The 14,528-nt window shown below is 42.6% G+C and overlaps 1 protein-coding gene across 2 annotated transcripts in view; it reads right to left on the reverse strand.

Annotated features, from left to right (window-relative positions):
* Positions 1-14,528, reverse strand: part of bbs9 (Bardet-Biedl syndrome 9) — a 171,592-nt gene that overhangs the window by 105,249 nt on the left and 51,815 nt on the right. For both annotated transcript variants that reach the window (XM_051406576.1, XM_051406575.1), the window contains 4 exons: positions 9,419-9,559; positions 7,999-8,094; positions 7,046-7,218; positions 6,680-6,832 (listed from right to left, as the gene is read on the reverse strand). In XM_051406576.1, the coding sequence (XP_051262536.1) occupies positions 6,680-6,832; positions 7,046-7,218; positions 7,999-8,094; positions 9,419-9,559 (563 nt within the window). The remainder of the gene's footprint in view (positions 1-6,679; positions 6,833-7,045; positions 7,219-7,998; positions 8,095-9,418; positions 9,560-14,528) is intronic.

Below are 14,528 nucleotides of genomic sequence, written 5' to 3' on the forward strand. Positions count from 1 at the left end.
ACTGTAAGACAAATACATAGACTAACCTCATGGTGGTTAAATGAATGAGCAGACAAATCCTGATTTACACGGTGAAAAAAATAGCTTGTGAAACTTTTTCAGTCTTCTTAAAGAAACAGGCAGGGAGTGCTGCTCGAGACGGCCCTCACCACAATGACTACAGCAAACACCTGGCAAAGGCCCCCGGGAGGTGTGTGTGTGTGTGTGTGTGTGTGTGTGTGTGTGTGTGTGTGTGTGTGTGTGTGTGTGTGTGTGTGTGTGTGTGTGTGTACACAGGTAGAGTTGGCTCCTCATCAGGGGATAAAAAGACTACATCCCTCAGCTGGGAGACAGCCTACCCCCATCCCACACACACATACACAGAGTCACATACACAGAACATTGAGTGTCAGTCAGCTGAATGAAAGACAGCCATTCATTGATAAGACAGACAGTCACATAAACAGACTGTCTGAGGGAAAACAAACCAGACCACCGTCACCCCCTCTGTACTCCATTCAGCCTCGAGAGGGGTCTCAGAGTGTGTGTGTGTGTGTGTGTGTGTGTGTGTGTGTGTGTGTGCCTGAGAGAGAGAGCACTGACGGGTGTGAATGTGTGTGTTCCTGGGGTGAAACATCTCCTGGGGGAAGTCAGAAAAATGATTGAGAGAGAGAGTAAGAGAGAACGGGAGAGAGGGAGAGGAAGTTTCTCGGCTTCTGTCGGTCCTTTAATCTGATACACAAACACACAGGGCACCTAAGAGCCTGCCATTCACACCAGACACACACACAAACACACTCCTCTCTTCATGAACACACACTCCTTAATGTGAAAACACAGTCAAATGAGACAAGAGTACGTGCACAGACACAAGCAGGCTGGTCATTGATATACACAAAGATACTATATACACACTATGCCTGCAGGCATGTACTTTAGGGCTGCATGCACTAAAAAGTTTAAATACCGATGCCAATATAATACCTGAGTGGTCAGTACCAAAACCAAAATTAGTTTTTGCAAGGACCTTACTTTGAGGAATGTAAAAATATCTTCTCTATTGAACTTCTTAGGTACCGTAAGAGCCCCCGGGAAGAGCACCGGGCGTTGAAGCCAATTTGACATAGTGGCTGAACTGTTTAACTGAAGCAATGGCGTCCGTTACGTGATGCACACTGGCCCAAAAAAACATGTTCCCCGAAAGGTAAAATTGTGAAAGTAGCGGCTGTAAAACGTACAGCTTCCTGCAAAACAACTCGTTTCACTATCAGAATTTGATCTATTCAGCCCGATAACATTTTTAAACTCTAGAAAGTTCGCAAGATTAATTTATTGATCGCCATTTAAGTTTACAAAGAGCTAAAACAGAAGTTAGCCAGCTCGGACAGCAGAAGTCTGATTTTGGTGTGGAAATATCTGAACAAAGAATAAGTAAACAGGACTAGGAATCTGACAGTTCAGTATCTGATATTTGATTCCCAGCCCTCCTGCATGGGTTGGGTCCAAATTATATCTACTTAAGTTCAGGTCGGGTCTTGTTGTATTAGCAAGTCCACACAGTACTGTGTGTATCAGTACCAGCCCTGCTCTATCAGCTCTCTGATCACTGGCTGTGTGATAAAATGTGTTTTTTGAGGTGAGACAGAGTGTGAACTTTAAAGTGCAGCAAAAATGACACATATTCCTGCATGTATTGCTCTTTTCGACCATGGTTCATTGGTTCATATCCCTGGGTCTATTTGGACTGTTCTCAAATCAGTTCTTAACTGAAAATCCGCTTTTGCTGCAAGTATTTTTCCATAAGGCTGTTTTGGATTTGGTCCAATTTCTTTAACGCGCAGTGCACATGCTTACACAGGGACAGAAACATGCGTACATAACCTGTTAAAATGCTTCCACTTACACACACACACACACACACACACACACACACACACACACACACACACACACACACACACACACACACACACACACACACACACTGTAAATGAATACAGACACTGAGGTCCACAACATGCCTGTTTCATCACAACTCAGTAACATCTAGTGAATTATTATACACGTTAATACACACATATTCAGGAATGAGAACACACATGACACATGAGTACATTTACATTTATATATTTATATATTTATATATGTATATACGCTTGAAATGCACACTTCCTCATGCACTCCTAGATAGACACACATAGACACAGGGAGTGAGAGGCCCGGCTGTTAATGGCGGTGGTCCTGCGCTCCACAGTGAGATCTGTGTTTAGCCATGTTTAGAGCTCCATTTGGGGCCAGATAAATCAAGCTGCTGTCCACCAGAAGCCTCCATTAGGGGCCCTGCGAGGCCCCTGGAAGGCCCGTCAGTCACCCCGTCAGTCAGCGAGCCGCCCTCTTCCAGCGTTTGAACTCATAATTACAGGGAGGCTCAGCTTGGCTCGGCCCGGCCCGGCTCCCGAGCTCTCCCCCCCCGCCACCTCCCCAACGTCAGCGTTTGCTAGCCCAGCGCTAATGCTAATACTAACAAACGACGGACGTTTCACCTCCAGAGGAAACGGCAGCGAGGAAAATATTTATGGAAACTGAAAAGCCTCCCTCGATTTGTTCTGCCCCCTCTGGCCTCTCTTCATCCGTTTCCACAAACTCCTTCTAGTTTTTATTTCTTTGAGTGACAGTCCTGAGTTTTCCCTTAAATCTGAGAGGTTAGCGAGTCGGTTAGCCGAGGAGCACTAGCGCCAGGCTAACCTCTGGTTGCCACAGATTAATCAAACACCAGTTAGAGGGGAGAGTGTAAAACACAGGGGCTGCGATGACTGATGGCTTTTTAAGGAGTGACGGGGGAGGGAGGTGGAGGAGAAACACACCTCCGACTAAACAGAAGACAAGAAAGAGCTGGAAATTACCACCAATGCCCAAACAAACTCGGTGAATTTTGTCCATAGGTGGTTTGTCTTCTCTACCAGCCTCTGTGACACGTAACAAACAATCATTCATGGGTCTTACTCTATTCTGAAACTCATCAATCATATTCGCCTGGTCAAACAGTTCAAACATCGGGTGTATTTTGGAATCCAGCCGCTGTGGTCGGCAGATGAAAACGTTTCCTGCGCTTACACGTATACACACATGAAGTCAGACGTGGCTCGCTTGCTCTCAGGAATTCATGAATAAAATATAGGCCCATAAAGGCAGCATGAACAATGGAAATATTATCCTCCGCTGCATAAATGCACAACCGACCACAGAGTATTCTCACAGGGAGCTCGTTCCTCTTATCTCTGACGGCTCGTCGGCGATGGCCGGCCGCTGCATGTGGAGACACACACACACCGCTAACGAGGGGGAAATCCCCCCCCCCATCACCCAAGATTGATGCAGAAAATTTACCCAGCAGACATTCCTCTGAGCTGAAATGAAAGAGGTGCCTGGTTCACCAGCATTCCTGATTGGCCACACATTCCTTTGCCATTCTAACAACAGTGTGATTGCTGGCATGGAGCCGCGGCTTCATGAGGTAAACACCCGAAAAAATTTCTGCTTTATAAATAGTCCTCTAAGGTTTCACCTGGTGAAGGTTCTTGACCAGGAACCTTTATCAATGTCAAGGCCTTATATTAAATGGAAAAAACAATTGCAGTTGGAATAGTGAAGGAACAATGTCCTGCCTTTCTAAATCAAGTGCTTCTGAGCAAGGTGTTAAACATGCTAACTAGAGACAAGTAGGAAAATGTGCAGTTACCAGAATACAATAACGGATTTCTTTGGATTTTAACACTGTTGGAAACATTTGAGATAATGTCAGACATTTTAATGTGAAAATGTTACATATACCTTTAAAAAGAAAATGAATGATGATAAGTAAAAAGAAAGAAAGGAAAAGAAAAGATAAATAAATATGGAGAGGTAGAAATCCTGATCAAAGGAGTGAATTAACTGAGAAAAGAAAGGAAAGAAAATCAACACAGATAAATTAAACTAGAATAAAAACCAAGTAAATAATCAAATTAAAAGCATATTTGATTTTAGGCTCATCCAACTCCCCTGTCAACTTCCTATTAAGAATGAAGATGTGATGTATCCATCGTGAAATCCGTCCTGTTACTGAAGGCAAACTGCTGAGCTGGCCCTGGCCTCAGCAGCATGACTCCTAATACTGACATGAATTATTAATTTGACGCATTCATCACTCTTCCGACCAGCCGTCGATAGCCTCCATTATGGCGGGTGTGTATACATTACAGAGTGTATAGTGTGTCAGAAACTTCCCGCATGCGAGCCACTGGATGGCGGGAAGAGGGGAAGACGGAGAGAGAGGGAGGCAGAGAGAAAGAAAGGGTGATGGACAGGAGTGACAGCAGAAAGCATTAGCTTGAGGGGGCAGAGTCATGATATCAGAGCTAGATAACAGACAGAGCGAGGCAGTGGCATTTTGACAGGTAATTCAAACTGCACGTCGGGGAGAAGAAACGCAAGTTGGGAGAGGCTAGACAAAGTTTTATAGTGATGTACAAAAGACGCAGACAGAACCGAGGTTCTCATTCATCTGCCGCTCTCAGGCGTCCCTACTGTATCTCTACTGTCGCTTTTTAGGCATCTTCCCTTTTGCAAGCTCATATTAGGTCGGACCAAGTGATGACTATAAAACTATTAAAACTTTTGGATACAGGTGGTGATCAGTTTATAGTGAGCACTAAAACCAATGATTAATTGGCTGGCTGGCAGGTTTAACTAAATTTGTGTTTTGAACGTGTAGGATTAAGCTGAATTCACCAAAATGGACTAAAGGTTTGGACACATTGGTAGCCGCTTGTTTCATTTATGTTTTAGTCTTTCAGTGTTTTCTGTTGCTTTATAGTGTCGGCGGATTGTTCCTGAGATTAGACCCAACTGGTACCAAAGTCGAGCTGTGGTCACATGGAGATACGTGCTATTTTAAGGCATGCAAACAGCTGAGCAGGGACAGTACAGGAGTCATATGCACGTAGCTTACCATTGTGTCTCTGTGTCTCTTTAGAGGTCAGGTGAGACAGGTGGTCAGTGGGTGGAAATTGGCCCCATTTAATAATAGATTCACCAAAAAGCTCTATAGATTAGAATTTGTTTATAGGCTCGGTGGTTTCTCTTTGCTCTTCAATATGGCGACTTATCTGCAGGGTCTGAATACATGTTATAACCCACACAGTGTTAGAACTATGTATTCAAATTACCTGTTGATTACTGTTCTTTTTTTCTATATCTCTATCTTGGGTGCCTAAAGAAACACAGCTGAGGAGGTATGTTTGCAATAAGTGCCGCTGATTAAACTGTTAAGGCGGCAGACATTAAACAGAGTGAGGAAATTAACATTTAAGGCAGACAAGTTTAGAACTGGCTCCCTGATGGCTTATCCTGGCGACAACCAAGTGAACACTGTTTATTTGGGTTAGAGGAGTATTAAGAACCTCAACAGGCTCATTAATTTCCTCTCATTAAACTCCAACAATGTTTCTGAACTCTGAAAGTTAATGTGCATCAAATTAAAGCATTGTTAGCGCACGGTGCCGGACAGAGAGAGTGGCTCTGATCACACAGAGCCAAACAGTGACGTACTGACAGCTTTAACAGCTAATGAAGAGATGATGTCACGCGGCCTCGCTACGCTAACGAGAAGCTAATGGACGGTGGAGCTGATGACCGCCAAGTCGGCCTCTAGAGTAAACAGCAAGGGCAAGGAACCATCACTTTGTTTCTGACACACACTCACACACACACATCAGCGAGACACTAAACGCAGTCCCACCCTACTATACGTCAAACTTAAACAAAGGGTGAGACAAAAGTTTAACGGCTGCTTTGTTTTAAAATCAGCTTTATGCTGACCTCAAATACAGACACACACACACACACACACACACACACACACACACACACACACACACACACACACACACACACACACAACGACACGGAGCACAAGAGGGAGAGAGAGTGCCTTCATATGGACGTGCGGATACAAGTGTATCTCTAATAGGTTGTGTCTGTTTAAACTAATGTGATTGTGTGTGTGTGTGTGTGTGTGTGTGTGTGTGTGTGTGTTTTTTTGGTTCACACTGGGTTTAAGCTCACAGTTAATCACCTAAAGAGAGGAAGTCCATAAATCAGCAGAACACAACTCTCACACTGTAAATCAATAACACGTCATCGCTGTGTGTATGTTTGTGTGTGTGTGTGTGTGTGTGTGTGTGTGTGTGTGTGTGTGTGTATGTGTGTGTGAATAAGACTTACTCTCTAGGGTTAAAACTTTACTTCCAACAGTTAGACAACTAAATAAATGACATTTCTATCTGGTTTTAAGCAGACTTAGTAAGGTTGCCAGACCCTGGAGTTTCATCTCTTCAGCAATGTCCTCCAGCGTCCCCCCTGGGGGTTCAGGCCAGATGGGATGTCTCACCTCCTGGATGTTCTGCCCTTGGCTCCCCTCTCAGAGCCGTCCTAATCAGATGCTGAATCACCTCAACTGGCTCCTTTCCACAAACACGTTCTACTTCCAGAAACCACTTGGGGTGACAACGGACAAGCTGTTCCTTCAAACCCCCCCCTCCCACCCTGGGTCTCTTCTTCATTACCCATGTGTGCACTCCGTCCCTCGGCAGAGTGAGCAGTGAGCTTGTATGTGTCTGTGTGCAGTGAGAGTGTGTATGTGTCAGTGTGTTTGTCTGACCTGGCTGTAAGTGGCATCCAGCAGCGTGTCCAGGTTCTGCAGGGGGGCCGGGGTTTTGTCTTTGAATCGAGTCAGCAGGCGGCGCTGGATGGCTCTGAACTGGACGGCCCGCTCTGACAGCAGATCCTGGTACTGCTGAGCACTGACACGGAGCTAACACACACACACACAAACACACACACCAACATTTTTATTCACTCTGAACTGTATTTTTTTTTAAGGTCATTGAGGCATCAGATATCGATCTCCTCATGTAGGCAGGGCTGACTGTATTTAATGTTAACTACTAATTTATCATCTGTGTGTCTGTGTCTGTGTGTGTGTGTGTGTGTGTGTGTGTGTGTGTGTGTGTGTGTGTGTGTGTACCTGGAAGTGGTGGTCTACAGACAGGAAGTACTCCTGCAGCGGGAGCGGTCCACTGAAGCTTTTCTTGAAGTCTTTCACTCCCAGTTTGGAGAAATTCCGGTCGAATCTCTGCACCAACTCTTTCACCACCAACCACATGTCCTCAAAACTGTCGCTCTGAATACGGTAACGCTCTGAAAGACAGACAGACGCACTTACACAGGGGCCTGTTACGGGAAAACTATAAGCCCGATCTTTATGAAACTTGTTGGAAGGGATGTCTCAGAAGGGTGTAGTATGGGCCAAGGAAACTTATGCCAGCCACCTCAAACATCACTGTAGAAACAAGAGCAGCAGGTATGTAAGAAATTGGATTTTTCCAGATTAATCGTGGCTTCCAGATTTTACGACCTGCGCAAACTTGTCGCAATCAAAATGAATGAATGGTTACAGATTTGCATATAGTGGAAGAGTAGACTATAAGACTGGCAGAGGTCTGTGCTCTCTGAGTGCCTTTCTACTTATGAAGACTTTGGACATTCAAGATGTATCAAAAGTTATCAAAAAGGTACTTTAGGAATCACAGAGAGGAACCAAAAGTTGGTGAGAAATTTGTCAAAAGGCACAACAAAATGTTTAGAAAGTTATTCAGAAGCACAGAAAGACATCAGCCGAGATAGATAGATAGATAGATAGATAGATAGATAGATAGATAGATAGATAGATAGATAGATAGATAGATAGATAGATAGATAGATAGATAGATAGATAGATAGATAGATAGATAGATAGATAGATAGATAGATAGATAGATCATTTGGGAAAGGCAGTTGGTAAAAGATTTAAAGCCCTGAACTGGTACTGTATTAGAGACAGATAATTCCCACATTTATATGTAAACCAGTTTTCATGGAGGTAAACCAGCGTCTTATGAAAATCCTGTTTTCATCATGTAGTGCTGTTGTCAGACTCACGGGAGGTCTTGGAGGCCAGCACAGTAACCTTGGCTCCTGACAGGAACTGGAAAGCCAAACTATTCCCATCCTTATCTTCCGATTTTGCTGAAAACTCTGCAGAGAGAGGCAGAGACAGAAAGACAGACAGCGGTGTGATGAGACAGATAGGACAGCATATCATGATGCAAGACGCCAACAAAGGTGAATGAGATACAGTCGCACTCTTCACAAAAGGCACACAATGTACGCGGGCATGAGTTTACACAGATCCCTCTTTACACAAAAGGCACACACTCAGGATGAGAACTGAGTGTGTGTTTAGACGTCAGAGCTGCTGACTGTAGCTGATTGTCAGATAACTGAGAAACAGAACAGAGACAGGCTGAAACACACACATACACAGAATCACAAATAAATAAACATGCATAAACACACACACACACACACACACACACACACACACACACACACAGATACATAGCAGTTGATTACTCGTAATAATGCATACTCAGCTACACTGTCATTACTCCTCTTAGCTTTCTGTTCGTGCTCAAGTCATTTGGTGTTGAGGAACGGCCCCAGGTTGGCACTTCATTGGTCCTCAGCTCTTAAGTGACATTAGTTGTACCATGTCCCATCAGTCCCAGATGAACTGAGCAGACATGTATCATAATACATCACTGATGGTACGTCAGACTGGCTTTGTAAATGGACTGTATGTAGCGCTTGCATTTCATTCATCCATTCACACACACGCCTAACCAATTGGTCTCTGGCTCAAGGACACTTTGACACTTGGATAAGAGGAGCTGGGGATCGAACTGCCAGCCCTGCGATTAGTAGATAACCCACCGTACCTGCTAAACCCCAGCACTGATTAATGTGATTCATTTATAATGTTTAGAATACACTTTTTGGTCCATTTCTTTTCCCACACCAGGAATTGAACCTGCAGCTCCTGGGTGAAAATCAGTCAAAACTACAGGTCAGGTGACATGCTCGGGCCGAGAGAGATTTGTGTTTAATTTTCCGCATGTTAATTTTAAAGGTTTGATGAAAAAACATTGTATGACACTGATCCACTATCTAAAAAAAGGGGAGAAGAAATATATGTTCTTTTCTCACTGTTTTTTTTTCTCTGCAATGTACACAGAAATTGCAATAAACTGCAGTCAGAGATTTTGGGGTAATCCAGTTAATCCCTCTAATCACATGAGACCTGCAGGTCCACCTTCATCAACATGCTGGCTGCATCGGCAGCAATAGAACACATCAGAGGTGTACATTCATGTTTCAGTTCACACCAACACTGCTAACATCACACAGCTGTCTTTGTTTGTAACAGTAAGTTGTGTGTTGTGTTTGGCTGTTTATGTACTGTGTACCGTGTACTGTGTACTGTGTACTGTGTACTGTGTACTGTGTGTGTGTGTTTTACCTGGGAAGATGGAGTTGAGGTCGACTGGTGGCTGGTTGGTGTCCACAGTGATCTTAAACTTGGTGGTTTTGGCTGGAGAAGACTGAACACAGACCAATGCCAGAGGAAGACTGAACTTGGACTGAAGAACCCTGGGAACTCCTGAGAAAAAGAAAATATATCAAAATTGAAAAATCATTTCATAATAATGTTTCCTTTTTATGTTGCATTTGGTCTCCACAGTTATGTGCTTTGTATTTTCCATTCTGGACCAAAGTCACTGAGCTGCAGACGCCTGTGCAGGGTGTCCCTTTGCAAAGGTTAAATGTGTGCTTGCAAGTTAAAAACTAAAAATATCTTAAGTTAATGATTTATACAAACACGCATACATAAAGCTTTTTCTACAGATACTTCCAATGGTGCAAATACTACTACTAACAGTAATAAGAATTGATTAACTCTGCATTATTTTACAATACTCTCCAACCTCCACAGCCCACTACCCCTTTGAGTGGCTCCCTTCTCCGCCAAACTCTCCCACAGCGAATCAAACGAGGTCGGCACATTGCTTTTTAGGCTCTTTCTCCAATCAGCAGTCCGGTTTACATTTGCTGCAGATATTCAGATTACACGAGTATCAGAGCGCTACGAGACCGAGAGACTCAACATCAACACCAGGTCTGGAGAGGTGTTTGTTGAAGAGCCGAAAAGGAAGTTTTGTGAAAAGTGGGGGGAAATTTTGAGAAGAAAAAAAGAAAAAAGGGAGAGGAGGAGAGTTAAGGCCAACTATAACTTTGTCCTGAGCTTAAGCAGTGCTGAGCTTGGCAAAAACCTACACTTAGCTAGAATAACAGAGTGAGGGAAAGGAGTGATGGAGGAAAACAGTTGTTAGGAAGAGATGGAGCGAGGTAAAGCAGCGGAGAGGAGGAGAGCTAACGTCAGGAGAGAGAGAAAACCTGAGTCGAGTGGAAATAAACCAGCGTGAGAGAGGGACCGAAAGAGAAATAATATGAGGAATGACAGCCGTGGTGGGAGGGAGGGACGGTTTAATTATGGAATGTTCCAGGTTATTACAGATAGTAATAATTACCTGCAACTACTGTGCACCTTTTCATTCCATACATGCAATTATTATGTGATTATGTGAATAATTCAATTTGTTTGGAATACATGAACTGAGGCAGAGAGTGAAACAGGGGAGACGGGAAGCCAATGAAAACAGCAGAGAACAGAGGAAAGGCAAGCGGGGAAGAAAGACTGTGGTCCACTTTCTTTTCTCCTCTCTCGCTTCATTTCTAACTGACCCGTCTCAACAAATCACACTCAACAAACACAACAGAGAGGGTTACATAAACATGTTGTCGAATATGTAGTAAGTTTATTTAATGTAAAAATCTGAAGTGTAAACTAAAAAAAATAAAATAAAAAAAAGTAACACTAAAATACATACAATAACCGTGTGTTGTTTTTAAGTAACAAGTGGATCATTTCTAAGTGTTTCTTCGCCTGTTTACTACAGTAACACACATACTTTACATTTCTGGTGGCCATATTTCAAGCTGCTCCACTGCGTTTTAAAAAAAACTTTGACAATAATCAGGGCAGACATGATGTACACTGTGATGGATTGCCTGACTCAAACAGGTTTCAAGTCTCTCCAAGTTGAATTTCATAACATACTGAAATGAATGAAACCACTGGCTGCCTGAAAGGAAGGAAAAAACATTTTAAAAAAACCTTAAAGACTTTGGTAAGCTTTGGAAAATGATCAACACTAAGGTAAAGCATACTGTCCGTGGTATGTAGTGAATGGATAAATAGGCAGAAACAGATACGGTCCTTTAAAAGCCCCTCCTGCATAACTGATAATTGGTGTGTCAGCACAGAGCTGACTGGGTACTTCAGTCATACCGAGAAGTACACAGGAAGGAACAGCATTATTTTTATTGACTGATTGATTTAATTTCCTTCTCCCACCATAGATCTAACCCAATAAAACAAATAGATCTATTTCAGGATTAAGAAGACACTGCCTTCATTGATAATACAGAATGTTGTAGATTCATATCTACCCATGCACTGATGGGAAATACAAACAAGCAAATAGAAATCTCTAAACCCGCAGCGTGAGTGACACTGAAACTGAACCTCTTCACCATCTCAGCCCTTAAGAGAGTAAGTACTAACACAGCATTTAATTCACTCGTGTAACTTTGCAAGGATTATGGGTAATGAAGACCCTAAAATGTTCATACTCAGGTTGTTGAATCAGGATGCTCTGAGGAATTTAACATTAAAACCAGAAACTCTTTTCCTCTGGTGTTAATGATGGGTGGGAAAAAAGAACAAGACAAATGGTGGGGGGGAAATATAAGCAGCAAAATAAAATGTCAGAGACACTAGGACACTGGGAGGGGAAAGACAACAGAGAGAAAACAGAGACGAGATAAATGAGATATAAACAGATGATAAGATGACAGAGACAGAGGAGAGCTGGAAGAGAGAAGAAGGAATAGAAAGGTGAAATTAAGGAAGAGAAAGGGTGTGGAGGTCATGAAAGGTTGGAAAAGACCAGGGGAAACATTTTTTCAATTTAAAATTCAACATCGCCATTTACTAGTCACCACTGTGTGTGTGTGTGTGTGTGTGTGTGTGTGTGTGTGTGTGTGTGTGTGTGTGCGTGGTTGTAAATCTCGTCTTGTTCCACTCCACCTCTGTACATTCCCAGGCTGTCGTCGCCAGGTTACACCCTCAATATAGAGATTTACCTGCACAACCAGTGTGTGTGTGTGTGTGTGTGTGTGTGTGTGAGAGACTACAATTACACAAAACTTTAAGCATGTGAGACTGTTAAGGACCTCCACACAGCTGTATTACTGTATTAGCAAACGTAAAGTCCCTGCTGTATTGACCTAAAACCTGATATGAACCCACAAACCACATCTGCCTAAAATCCCCCCCCTTTGATTTTAACTTTATTCTCATTTTATTTTTTCTTTGCTGTATTATATTACTAATAGTCGCCAAAACTGACCCTCGGGGATCCCTGAATGTTTTATCAAGGAAAGGCAGAGGGCAGTAAATACTTACAGCAACTTTAACTCCACTTAAATTGAAACTGGGACCAAATGGCTTCACATTTCTATTTCTCGAGAGAGCCGACAGACTCAGAAGGTGAATAAACACACTTTGAGAAACTATAGATTGTAAACCAGTTGGACAAGGTCTCAAAAGGAAAGAAAATTGACTTCTAATGTCAAGAAAAAATAAGAAATCTATGTTGAAGGAGAATTAAAAGGTCCAAGAGAGGTACATTTTCCTTTTATTGTGGTCATTTGCAGAATGCACAATTAGATTTTATTTACTGCAAGTTTGTGATTAAATTAACATTCGGATGAGCGTGTGGAAATGTTGCCAGAGGTACCAAGAAAATGACATACGATCCAGGAAGGCCAGTTAGAGTGATACATGCATTAGTTCATGAATTCCAAGGCTAATCAGACAGCAAACACTGACCCTGTTGTCGTTGTATTTCTCTCGTCGGTGACTCATTTTATGTTTGTCTGATCAGTGTGAACAGCAACAGGCTCCACACTGTTACAATTTCCAACCCACTCAAACGTATTCTATATCTGCTGAAGTCTTACCCTGAGTCACGTTACCTAAACAGGAGCCGAGTTTAAATTCTGGATCACTATTTTTTCTGCGTTGTCATGGAAATAAATAAACGTTGCACCGCTCGCCTGCGTCAAATGTCACAGTTTCAGTCTGATGACATGAAGAATGACAATACACAGTGGAAAGACAAACAGCAGACTGTCTGTGTTTGAGGAGATGTTTCAGTGAGACTGAAGCCAGAGAGTGAGTAACTGACTAAAACCACTTCTCAGTTACAGTAAACTGAGGTTACTATATTTGTATTACAGATTCTTCATTCTATTCACTGCTTGTCCTGAGCTTTAGTCTTCTGTAATCTGCAGTCTGGGATGTGTAAGTTTCTAAGTTTTTAAGGAGTTTATCCACAGATACGTCACATACTGTGACATGTGACATGTTACTTTAGGTCTCTGCAGTAACTCCTAATAGTTGCTTGAACTACTGGTGATGTGGGAAATGAAGCTTTGTCAACTGTTAAACACACTTAAAATCACAATTGAGGACCACGGCTGCTACTTGTTAAAGCTGCCGAACCTCCACTGTACTGCTGTCTCAGAGGACTCTGATTCCAATTATCTGTGTGTGTGTGTGTGTGTGTGTGTGTGTGTGTGTGTGTGTGTGTGTGTGTGTGTGTGTGTGTGAGGGGAAAAGAGAGAGAGAGACCACAGAGTTTATTTGAGTAGAGGACCACTGTACAGGATCAGGTTCTTACCACAGCTGCAGTGATGTCAGCCATGTGTGAGTGTGTGTACATACATGAAAGATCCAATATGTGTGTATCAAAGACGTGTGTGTGTGTGTGTGTGTGTGTGTGTGTGTGTGTGTGGTGTGTGTGTGTGTGTGTGTGTCTGGATACTGCATGTAATACACACAAGCTCAGTCTTTGTGCGTGCATGTCTTTTTATCATTTCCTCTGTGATACACACAGCACAGCCCAGTCTTCGACAAATCATGTTCATGTGCAGCTATTCTGTATTAGTGATTTGCATTAAAGGGCCCCACTGAGAGCCACAGAGTCCAGGTGTGGATTTCTGGATGACTGATAATGGATAAATGTTATCCTTTGACGCAAGACGACCACAGTTCACGCCTCAGTCTTACAGTATTTTAGTAATGTGACATTTCTGTTACGTAATAATGACTGCGATCTTTTCCTATACCAAACTTCAACAATGCCGTAGTTCTGACACAATACTTTAAGTTAATAAGATTTAAACATATAAATCAAAACAAGAATTGTTCAGTGCTATGGTGTATTGATTGCTTGTACCAAATGCAATGGTATGAGCCAACAAAAAGCTAACAAGAGTCAAACACTTTAAAAGTGCAGCTATCTGTAAGTTACTTGAATAAAGTCTTAGGGCTTAATATTCAAAAAACACTGGGTGCATTCAGTTGTTGCAAGGCTCACAAGTCTTTGTTGCAGCTTTGTAAATACAGATTAATTTATTTTATTGTGTGTCTATGGTGGGTA

This window comes from Dicentrarchus labrax, unplaced genomic scaffold (assembly GCF_905237075.1).
Source record: "Dicentrarchus labrax unplaced genomic scaffold, dlabrax2021, whole genome shotgun sequence".
Taxonomy (NCBI): Eukaryota; Metazoa; Chordata; class Actinopteri; family Moronidae; genus Dicentrarchus; species Dicentrarchus labrax.